The sequence below is a fragment of the Vipera ursinii genome (genome assembly GCF_947247035.1).
Source record: "Vipera ursinii genome assembly, chromosome: 1".
NCBI lineage: Eukaryota > Metazoa > Chordata > Lepidosauria > Squamata > Viperidae > Vipera > Vipera ursinii.
The window spans coordinates 225,957,358-225,969,914 of NC_139512.1; the positions used below are offsets into that span (position 1 = coordinate 225,957,358).

Below are 12,557 nucleotides of genomic sequence, written 5' to 3' on the forward strand. Positions count from 1 at the left end.
GAGGGTGGGTCTAATATAAGCCCTACTCAAACTATAAGCCCTAATTAGGATCCCGCCCACTCCATCCCACCTGGCTGCCACAATGGACAGGAGGACATGCGGCACATTGTACTGCTGCTGCTACAATGAGGCAAGGCATGTGGGGGATGGGGTTGAGCTGCCCCACATGCCCCCCACACACTTCCTTCAGGGTTCTCCCTAGCCAGCCCATTCCTTGCTTCCTTTCACTCCCCTCCTGAGCTGGACTGCCATGCTACCATATGGAGGATGGGAAGGGTAGACCTGGTCCCCCTCCACCGTTTTGGAGCCAGGGACGAGTGACATAGAAAGGCTCCACTGCTATTGTGCACTGCTGGAGGGGCTTTCTTCACACTCCAACCCACAGATCACCTGCCTGGTGGCAGCCACCACCTCCTTCTCCTCCACCAACTCTCCCGTGGCTTTCACCATGACTGTCGCTTCCCTCTGCCAGCCCTCCATCGCTGTGACTGGAGAGAATGAAGAATGGAGAGGGGAACGGCTCTATGCAGTGATGCAGAGAAGAGCACTTGCTTGCCGCCCTGCATAACCCCACATCTCCCTTCTCCATTCTCAAAATGGCAGCCCTGTTTCCTGCCGCTTCTCCTCCCGGCACTGCTATAGGGCTTGGCGCACCATTGAGCAGCTCCTCCCTCTTTCCGAAAGCAAAATAAAATTCTTCACTAGCCTGCTTTCCAGCTCTGGTGCATTTGTCTCCCACTGCAGGAAACAGAGTTTGTGAGACTAAAAAAAGTGAAGTCAGACCTTGCAACTTTGTGAGATCTTTTTTTCTTCCACAAGAACTTTTTTTCCGCAAGAAGAAAGTCTCACTGAACATTTTTTAGTTGTGGAAACATTGGCACTATATGTATGAAGACATACACACACTAAGGTGATTCATAACATTCTTAGAATAAGACAAAGCAGGTTCACAATAAAAGCCTTGCCTTAAGTGCCCCACAGTTTAAAATGCTGAAGGACAACCATTAAAATATTTGAAATATTGCTGCTGTGAAAATTGTATTCACTGTTCTCTTTCCATTGTCTTAATTTCCTAAGAATATACAGCAGAGAACATTGGAATTATCCTAAGGCATTTTGTTCTTGAGAAGGGGTAGCAAATGTCTTTTCTGGGCACATAGCAAATCAAGATCCATTGTTATATGTAGCTGAGAGAGAAAATTCCTACTCTTCAAGAGATTATCTAGCCATTTCAGTCTGGTTCTTGCAAACTGAATATTCAATTATTCCTTTCCTCTGAGGAAGAAACAGAGGGCCAATAGGCCTAAACTGTTGCTCTTCAGGTTAATAGCTCCATGTTGTTACTGCCTCACTCCTTGTTGGTGGCATATATTCCTGTAGCCCAATTCCCCCTAAGCAAGATCACATATAAGATGTGGACTGACCAAGAGAAAGAGCTGGATGATGCCTAGTGAATGTTCCTCTGTGGGAGTCTATGTAACAAAACATAACATAGCATAGCAGGTCAACAATTTGCAGATTAACAAAACACAGAAAAATCTAATGGTGGCTGTTGTGCATCTTGTTTAATGTATGGTGTTTTTAGTTGATACTTTAACCATCTTGCATGTTTTACCTTAAAACTCTGGTCCTCTATTAAAGTGTTGTGGATTTAGGACTTAATTCTTTAAAGAAAAAATGATAAACTTACAAACAGAATTCTTGTGATTGTTGTCTTTGTTGGGCAACAACTTGACACCCCTCGATTTCAGCTCAATTGCCTTTTTCACTGTAAAAGAAAACAAAACATGTATTTTTTTCATATTGGAAGAAATACTGCACTCAAGATCTATTCAGGTTAATATGGAAAGATATCAATGCATTTGTCTGTAAGTGAATGTTTCATTTTATCACCTTTTAAAATTAAGTTTTACTGAAACAATTTTTCTTCTATCAAAAATTCTCAATCGTTCTACTGTTAACTTGCAGAATATTCATTTATGGTATGTGAAAATGGATACAGATATTGCAATGAATTGTAGTAAATCAAACTCAAAGTACAAGATACTAAATGGCAGGGCTTTTTTTCTTATAGAACGCTCAGAACGGAGTTCCGGCACCTTTTTTGGATGGAACCTTGTAGAGTAGGCAAGGCGGGTTGTATGATGTGTGTGAGTTCCGGCACCTTTTTCTTTTGCAAAAAAAGCACTGCTAAATGGGTTGCCTTTTCCCCATCATGCTGCAACTTATTATTTCTGTATAAGCGATCAACAGGAAGAGCTGAGGAATCTTCTTATGTGTCATGTCTTAAGCAAGCAGCTCAGTAATTACATGGAGCTTAAGAAAAACATTAGCCAAAACAAAGCCTGTATCTCATCAATCCCTTTTCTGTAGGAAATTATCAGCAGAGAGGGAAAGATGATGAACTAACCAATATAAGACAAAGTTACTTAAACTTTTCTCCCAATTTCTGTGTTTCACATTGTGCCCAAGTTTTTCTCTTTAAACATTCCAAACTTACAAGATTTCTTTAAGCATTTTTATCCTGCTGTTCAGCCAGAAATGCTTTTAGGGTTAGCAAGTAGATTAATGAAGCAATAAGGCAGCCTAAGAAATCATCCTTAACCATTTAAAAGATACTTCACAAAAAGAAAATGGGAGCCAGCAACCATTCTATACATTGAGAGTCCTTTTAGTGCCCAAGGGGAATAGACACAAGATGTTCACAGTAATAATTTGAATCTCTGTAAGAAGGAGTTGCTTGTTGGAAATAGTGAATTGAACATATTCATGCCACCCATTCCCTATCCCATGAGATAGTTCTCTATTTCCAAATGCTCCATTTCAGAATTATTTTTTTATGGAGAAAAAGGCAATTAATCTGTATTTATAATCATCTACAATTGGAATCTATGCTGGGGATGGCTTTTGATCCAGCAGATTTTAGAAGCAGGGATAAAGATTTCTCCTGTTTATCTTTCCTTTTCCAGCCTTTCTTGTGATTCCTCCATCTTTTTCTGAAAGTTCCAAATTCATTTGATAGGATTCTCTGGCTTTTTCAAATTGTTAAAAAAAATCTGCTTCTGCACTTATGTCAGCTCAATATATGCCTGCTTTTAAAAAAATAAATAAATCTGATGTTCTGGTCTGATCCAGCAACTACAGTATACCTTTTGTGTTTATCCTTTATAAGAAATTAAGTCAAGGAAGTGCCAAAAAATGCATCTGTTTCAAAAATTATCTGAATATATTATTGGCTGTAGTTATAACATTTAATATGTTATGCATCTCCTTAATGCTGACCCTGATAAGCAGATGCTGGCTTATTAATTACCCTAAGCAATGTTTTGCTGGAATGAAGAACAGTTAGTTGCCTTCACCATTCTAAACCATGAACCATGTTCCTATTTATCTATTTGTATGTATTAATTAATTGTAGAACATTTTTTTCTTTTTTTTTCTTGTTCCTGATTAAAGAGATAATGTGATAGTAACTTCTAAAATACTAGTACAATATACACATTCCATATTTGCAATAACTGAAAATGAGTTGACTAATATACAGACTTCAAATGGCTGCATGGTGTTGTAATGGTAAAAGGTCCTCCCCCACACACATATGTAAGCTGCATTCACTACCAAACCTATGTTAATTACGACGCAGTAGCCCAAATATTCACTGACCATATCTCAGTGATAGCATGGCTACATGCTAATCTAGTAGGAAGGGATAAATAGCCATAAGGTCACTCAGATGGATTTTTCTAAAACATTTTAACCCAAAGTTGAAATCTACTGTATACTGTCTGCCTTTTTCCTTTGTTTTATCTTTGCAGTGGAGTAGGTCAAAAATATATATGCTGTGATTCTGCTTTTGCTCAGGGCTACTCAGTAAAGTGGGGGGGGGGGCTGGATGGAGTCACTGAAGCAGTAGGCGTGAGCCTAAATGGATTCCAGAAGATGGTAGAGGACAGGAAGGCCTGGAGGAATGTTGTCCATGGGGTCACGATGGGTCGGACATGACTTCGCAGCTAATAATAACAACAACATTTTATGTGTGTGTGTGTGTGTGTACACAGACACATACATATATATCTATATGCATATACATATACACAGACACACAAATATACACACAGACAAATACACAGACACAGACAAATAGACACACACAGAGAGACACACACAGACACACACAGACACACACACACACACACACATACAGTATATATATATACATATATATATATATATATATATATATATATATAGAGAGAGAGAGAGAGAGAGAGAGAGAGAGAGAGAGAGAGAGACAGAGACAGAGAGAGACAGAGACAGAGAGAGACAGAGAGAGACAGAGACAGAGACAGAGACAGAGAGAGACAGAGAGAAACAGACAGAGACTTATTGATTACATGCAAATTAAATTATATTGTATCTTCAGAATGATTTGATTGCTTTAAGTGAACCACGGTTTGGGCATAATAGTGTAACAGAAATAGTACCATCGTCCAAAATATTTTTTGCCATAAATTTCTTCCATTAGAAACTTAAATTAATCCATCATAGATAGATACACAGCTCTTTATCTCCACTGTGGTGTCCAAATCGCGTCATTATATTGAAAGCTACACAATCCCTCCTCCCCCAAAGTATACCAAGTCACACCAAGAAGTGGCATTTTCCTTGAAATATCTTTCAGGATCATTTATGACAGCAGCAGTGTAAACATCTTCTAATATCTTAGCTGCAATTGAACTGGCATGGGAACTTGTTTTGAACATGTCACTGTTGGTAAACCATTTACTAAAGTAGTTTCTAGATTTTGATTGATGTATTATTAGTTATATTGGGGTCCTTTTGTGCAAGTTACTTTCTACCAGGTTTTCAAAATAGCAAATCCTAGTAAACCTTTTGAAATGAATGGATGACCCAGGGGTGTCCCATTAAAAAGTCTTTGAAATAAGTTAACTCCATTCTTTGGGGATGGGGAAGAGGAGAAAGCAATGCTGACAGTTTCCTTCAATGTGCTTGAAATCCCCAAATGGCTATTAATGATCTCATTACTGAATTTCATGGAAGCATTACCACCTTTTTAGATTGTTCTCTCTATGTGAGGCACAGAGAGTGACATATTACAAACCTTCAACACATTTCCTTCCATCCCAATTGTCTGGTTGTCTGTTACCTACTGAAATGGTCTTTCTTAATTGTTAATGGCACTTTTCAGCCTTGTTTCCTGCTTTTCCTGATTATCAGTATCAAAAACTCAAGATGACAATCTGCTTCAGCACTGTTCTTGGCTGATAATGCCTTCTCAGAAGGGAGCATCCTCCAGCTTTGATAGAATAACATTTCCATCATCCCCAGCTTGTTTGGGATCACACTAGATGGGGCCCTTTGTAATTAATCCACATATCTGTAGAGGACCAGGTAGGGAAGGCTGCTCACTGCCATTTCATGTCCCACCCTGTACAAAAATAGTAATTATCACTAATGCACAGATATACAGGTAGTCCTTGACTTACAATGCTTCATTTAGTGAATGTTCAAAGTTAAAATAGAATTGGAAAAAAGTGATCTATGACCATTTTTCATACTTATGACTGTTGCAGCATCCCCATGATCACATGATTAGAATTCAGATGCTTGGCAACTGAGTCATATTTATGACAGTTCCAGTGTCCTGGGGTCGTGTGATCACCTTTTGCCACATTCTGGGGAAGCCAGATTCACTTAACAACCACGTTACTAAATTAACAACTGCAGTGATTGTAAAATGGGGCAAAATTCACTGTATATGTATTAGGCTATCTTCCGAGAAAACCATTTAGGGATAAACAGAATATTACTATCTGCTTCAAAAGACATGTTACTGCATTTCTTTTCAGAAAAGCCATAAAACAATTTTGAGCAATACTAACAGTCACCTTCATAAACCTGGACATCAGAAAAACCAATTTTATCGAGCATTCTTCCGTATAGCTGCCATGAATGTACATAATATGCCATCATTGTTTTTTGTCTGTTTTTCCCCTTTGTCTGACTGCTATTATTATATTAAAAGGGAGAACTATATTCCTCTTCTGCTTTTCTGATGCTTCTAGATCAATATGTATGCTCCTATACTCAGATCACACATAGCCTATATGAAAATTGAAATAGTCCTTTTGGAAATTTTTATTCATGCAGCAGAGTAAAATAACATGTCCTAATCCATTCTTGTTGAGTGAGATATTTGGTTCGTCACACGTGACATTTTTGCTTGATTCAGCACTAGCACTATATTAGTGTTTTGAAAACCTCATTCTCCTTAGGCAGCCAAGCTGATCTTCTTTCGGCTCAGATAGGGCATGACTCAAATCACACACATTTTGTCTTGCCTTGCTGAAATTCCCATTTCGTGGGAGCTATGCCTCCCAATGTTGACTTCAGAATTGATGAGCAGATTTCAAGGACAACCTTATTGACAGATCCAGTTTTAAACCCTCTAGTCAATTTCTAATTTGCCACACTATCTCTATTTTTTTTAAAAAAATGTCTAGCTTGTTCTCGTTTATGTATGCAGTCTGCACTAAACTCTTGCCTTCTTCTAACCCCCTGTCCCTGGATTCAAATAAGTCACTTTTTCCTACAGACTCACACACAGGTTCACTACAGTATCTTAAAACAATGACTACATTAGCTGAGAAAGACACTTGCTGTGAAATGCTGTGTCATGTCATTATCCAAGATAATGGAGACAGCAGAATACTGTAGAAGAGAAAGAACTGGAGAAGGTAACAAAATACAAAGACCTGCAAATAGAAATAGAACGACTGTGGCAAAAGAAAGCAAAGGGAACACCAATAGTAAGAGATGCCTTGGGTGCAATCCCAAAATGTCTGGAGCACAGCTTGAACACTGTCAGCATTGACAAAACCACCACCACTCAGTTGCAAAGGCAGTTTTGCTCAGAACAGTTTACATCCTGCAACATCCTTGTATATTATTCAACAATAACATCTGTGAATGAAGGCAAATATACGTGTCCCGGGATTATGTTTCAGAATCCAGTCTGGGTCGGCCACCGGGACCGGAGATTTAGTCTTTTGAGCTTTCAGACTTGTGCTGGAGCCCCATCCTGAGGGAAGTTCTCTCCAATGGTGGAATTCAAATATGTGAACAACCAGTTCTCTGTGTGGATGCCACTTCCAGAAGTCCATTCTGGGCCTGGGCAACAAAAAAATAGCTATCGGTTCTGCTGAACTGGTGCGAACTGGCTGAATCCCACCACTGGTTTTCTCTCACCAGAATGTGTCTGTTGTTCATACTACCTTCTCCTATCCTCAGTATAACATTTTGAAGACCATATAGGAGCTGTGACCATGGGGGCTTTTGCCCAGGTTCGCCTGGTGTGCCAGTTGCGACCCTATCTGGACCGAGATGCCCTACGCACAGTCACTCATGCGCTCATGCCCTCCTGTTTAGACCACTGCAACACTCTCTACATGGGGCTGCCCTTGAGGACCACTCGGAGGCTTCAGCTGGTGCAGAATGCAGCCGCACGAGTTGTGATGGGGGTTTCCCGATACTCCCATGTAACACCTCTACTCCGTGAGCTGCATTGGCTTCTGGTTGCCCTCCGGGTGAGATTCAAGGTGCTGGTAATGACCTATAAAGCCCTAAATGGCTTGGGTCTGGGATATCTGAGGGAACACCTACTGCCAGCATCAAGTTCCCTTCATCCAGTGCGCTCCCACGGGGAGGGCCTTCTCAGGGTGCCGCCGGTAAAATTGCCAGTGGGTAACACCCAGGGGGAGGGCCTTCTCAGTGGGTGCGCCTGCCCTCTGGAACCAGCTGTCCGTGGAGCTGAGGACTGCCCCTGACCTCCGTTCATTTCGCCGGGACCTGAAGACCTGGCTCTTCGAGCTCTCTGGCCTAGGCTGAGAATTTTAATTTTAATTTTAATTTTAATTGGGGGCTTTTACTTTTTCAGGGACTGTTGTAATTTTTTTTAATCGTTTTTAACTTTTGTATTTCTTGTTTTAATTACCCTGTAAACCGCCCTGAGTCCTTCGGGAAAGGGCGGTATACAAATCTAATTAAATAAATAAATAAACATTCTGCATTTCCTCTATATGGTGTAGAGACTGCTAGAAGAGGAGCAGTTATGTTGGGGGAATACAAGCTGTTTCAGAAAAAGGATTTATGCCTGATAAGATGTAAGTGTGATGCATGAACTCTCTATAACCCACACATTGCAGTAGCATCAGGTAACCTTTGGGTTCCTAAGGATATATTAGACACATACATGCACATTTATAAATATGTGCATAAACACATCCACTCAACTACATAAAAGATACATTATGCAATCCCCCTAACCTCTGGCCTTCATTGCTGAGTGTTACATGAAGATCTGAGCATGTGTATGCAAGCCTCATGATTTATGGTTTCATCCCAGAAAACTCCTAATGGCTAATTCCTTCTCACCTGTCTTTGTTTCCTAACATCCAACTGAAAACAAAGAAAAATGGCATATTGAAATGCTGAGTAATCTTGTTGCACTGGAAATAGCAAAGCCCAAGAAACATTAATAAAATTGGGATGGAAAAATACACACACATAAAGACTTCCATTTATGTAAAATATTAATTAAAATAAAGATAAGATAAGATAATCTTTATTGTCATTTTTTACTGTGGGCACAACGGCACGCATCAAAAATGAAATTTAGTTGTCTACTCTCAAAGTGAAACGCATACATGACACACACCTAAAACATACTATATACAACATATGTATAGACCACAGGTCTTCCAACGGGCAGTGGTGCGCGCGCACCTCTCCAAATGGAGAGTGGCACCGCCCGTTTGGAGAGGTGCACGCGCACCTCCCCGAATGGGCGGAGGTGCGCGCGCACCTCCCCAAACCTTTGGAGAGGTGCGCGCGTACCTCCGCGCGAATGGGCAGCGGTGCCGCTCTTTGAGGAAGCTGCCGCGGCCCGTCTGTGAAGCTGCCGAAAGCGGCAGCTTAGCAGACGGGCCGCGGCAGCTTCCTCAAAGAGCGGCGCCCCTGCCCATTCCGAGAGGTGTGCGCGCACCTCTCCAAACGACCGGAGGTGCGCGCGTACCTCCGCGCGAATGGGCAGCGGTGCCGCTCTTTCAGGAAGCCCGCCGCGGCCCGTCTGTGAAGCTGCCGAAAGCGGCAGCTTAGCAGACGGGCTGCGGCAGCTTCCGCAAAGAGCGGCGCCCCTGCCCATTCCGAGAGGTGCGCGCGCACCTCTCCGAATGACCGGAGGTGCGCGCGTACCTCCGCGCGAATGGGCAGCGGTGCCGCTCTTTCAGGAAGCCCGCCGCGGCCCGTCTGTGAAGCTGCCGAAAGCGGCAGCTTAGCAGACGGGCCGCGGCAGCTTCCGCAAAGAGCAGCGCCCCTGCCCATTCCGAGAGGTGCACGCGCACCTCTCCGAACGACCGGAGGTGCGCGCGCACCTCCCCAAACCTTTGGGGAGGTGCGCGCGTACCTCCGCGCGAACGGGCAGCGGTGCCGCTTTTTCAGGAAGCTGCCGCGGCCCGTCTGCAAAGCTGCCGAAAGTGGCAGCTTTGCAGACGGGCCGTCGCCATCGGGCAACCGGGAACCGGTTCCATCTCATTTTTTAAAAAATGGCAGCCGCGTGCGTCCGCGCATGCGCAAAAAACCTTTTTGCGCATGCGCGTGCATGGACACACGCACGCGGCTCCCTCTTTTTTTAATTTGTGATGGAACCGGTTCCCAGTGGCTCTTTTTCTTTTTTAGGTTGCCGACCCCTGGTATAGACCCACACCCCTACATATACATAACAATAAATTATTAAACACTGTCTTCAATATATAATGGAAGGAGGAAGCCTGAGAGTTCACAAGGTTAATGTATGGAATGAAATGATGGCTGAATCTGGATGTTCTGCTGCGGATACCACGAAGCCTCCTTGCAGAAGGTAACAAGGAAAACAGGTTGTGAAGAGGATGAGTAGTGTCCCAGATAATCCTAAGGACCCTTTTCAAACAACACTTCTGTGCTATGTCCTGGATGGGAGGGAGGCAACTGCCAATGATCTTTTCGGCCATCCTCACCACTCTCTGCAATTTCCAATCACATGCACGCACCTGCACACACCTTTTTCCCAGCTTGTGGTTCCAAGCCATCTTCTACCTGAGCAGACGTGACTGCACTTAGCAGGCAGGCAGGAACACAGGGTTCAGAAAACCTTGGAGAGAAAACTTCCTAGAGAGGGTTGGAGAATAGCCCAAGAAAAAGGGAAAGCGGAGCCAAGCCTAGAATTCTTAAAAAGGAAGTAAGGAGAATGATAATATGTTTCTGGGTTTGGGGTATTCTTTTCCCTTGGCCCAGCATTGAACAAAGAAAGGGCTATATTTGATTGTTGTCCTGCTACAGGTAGTCCTCTACTTACAACTGTTCATTAGGTAAGTTTAAGTTTAAGTTTATTAGATTTATATACCGCCCTTTTCCCATAGGACTCAGGGCGGTTTACAGGTGTTTAAAAACATCAATACCATACAAAGATTAAAAAAAAAAATAATTAAATTTGATCCCTGAAAAAATATAAAAAAGCCCAATTAAAAACTCTCAGCCTGGGCCGGAAAGCTCAAAGAGCCAGGTCTTCAGGTCCCGGTGAAATGAACGGAGGTCGGGGGCAGTCCTAAGCTCCACGGGCATCTGGTTCCAGAGGGCAGGCGCACCCACTGAGAAGGCCCTACCCCTGGGTGTCATCCGCCGGCAGTCTTTTACCACCGGCACCCTGAGAAGGCCCTCCCTGTGGGAGCGCACAGGACGAAGGGAGCTTGATGCCGGCAGCAGGTGTTCCCTCAGATATCCTGGACCCAAGCCATTTAGGGCTTTATAGGTCATTTGAAGTTACAACAGTATTGAAAAAAGTGACATTGCCATTTTTCACACCTATGACTGTTGCAGCATTCTTATGGTCACAATCAAAATTTGGACACCTGGCAACTAGCACGTATTTATGACTGTTGCATTGTCCCAGGGTCATGTGATCGCCGTTTGTAACCTTGCCAGCCAACCTCTGACAAGCAAAGTCAATGGACGAAGCCGGATTCATTTAGTGATTTGCTTAATAACGATGGCAAGAAATGTTGTAAAATGGAGCAGAACCCACTTAACCCACTTGTCTTGCTTAGCAATGGAAATTTTGGGCACAATTGTGGTGGTAAGCTTAGGATTACCTATATTTGAATTGATGTGTGCTTTTGATGGGGTAAAGGGAATTTGTGTACTTTTGCTTTCAGAAGACTGTTCAGTCTACATGTACCGTGTTTCCCTGAAAATAATACCTGTTGTTGTTGTTGTTGTTAGCCTTTAAAAGAGGCACCAGCTCTTATTTTTGGGTGGTGTCTTTTCCACAGTCTCACCTCACAGCAGTGGCATTAATAGCCCTGCCCAGCCAGCCCATTTCTTCTGCGGCTGAAGAAAATGCCGCTGCAGCTGAGAGTGGAGCTCCAGATTGATGTGCCCAGTGTCCCCCCAGCCTGCATTTCACCATCAGAGGCCTTCTGGAAAGGCTTCTGCAGCCAAGAACTAAGCTACAGATTGAATCTGTAGCTCGGATCTCGGCTGCAGAGGCCTTTCCTTAAGGCCTCTGATGGAGAAATGCAGGCTGAGGGAGAATCTGGAGCTCCATTCTCAGCTGCAGAGGCATTTCCTTGATGTCAAAATGCAGGCTGGGGGATGCTGCAGAAGAAGTGGGCCACTGAGGTGAGGCAGGCTTCGATTCATGGGAGGCCTGGCTGCAATGGTAAGTGGGTGCAGGATGCATGGGGCAGCTCTACCAACCTCTGCCCTAGCTTGATTTTTAGGCATGCACCTCGCCCCAAAACTAGGGCTTATTTTTGGGGTAGGGCTTATATTAGTCCCAGCCCCAAAAAACCAAGCTAGGTTTTATTTTCAGGGTAGGCCTTACTTTCGTGGAAACACAGTAGTTTTTTTTAGCAACTTGTTCTTACATACCTGAGTGATGCTGCTCACATTTCAGAAAGCTTTTTATCAATTGTGTAGTTAGAAGCTGTCCAGGGCTCAGTTCCTTAGTAGACAGCAACATGACAAAGAGAAATTGTCCCTGAGAGCTCCCTATCCCCACCCTGCTGGGGGAAGATTTCACAGCAGGCTTCTTTAAAATAAATCTGCAAAAGAGATGAAAGGATCCTGCTGGGAGATCTCATGCGAGATCAGCTCCTCCAACTCAGGACCAGCTTTTGTGTTACAACAATTACTACACTGCTTATATAATCACTGAGTAACAATAACTTTAAAAAAAACAGCATGTGTAGATTTAACAAATGCTTTCTCATAATTGAATTTGCTTTCTACTTTTGATTGCCTCTGAAAAAGTAAAACATTTCAACAACTAATTTTGTTTTCACCCACACTTTGTCACACAAAGCTATAGTGAATAGCCCTGCAGTGAATGACTCATAAGAAATTTGTTCTGATCTAGTAGATGATATTACAGTGAAGAACATATACATTTACTGAAATGCATGGATTGTGCCCTCCAGCTAAAATAAATGGGGGCCCAAGTA

At 42.9% G+C, this 12,557-nt stretch overlaps 1 protein-coding gene across 1 annotated transcript in view; it reads right to left on the reverse strand.

The window, feature by feature from the left end:
- CSMD1 (CUB and Sushi multiple domains 1) overlaps positions 1-12,557 on the reverse strand; it is a gene marked incomplete at its 5' end in the record, with an annotated part of 1,146,395 nt that overhangs the window by 357,736 nt on the left and 776,102 nt on the right. Inside the window, one exon of the mRNA XM_083350006.1 lies at positions 1,691-1,768. Within this exon, the coding sequence (XP_083206132.1) occupies positions 1,691-1,768 (78 nt within the window). The remainder of the gene's footprint in view (positions 1-1,690; positions 1,769-12,557) is intronic.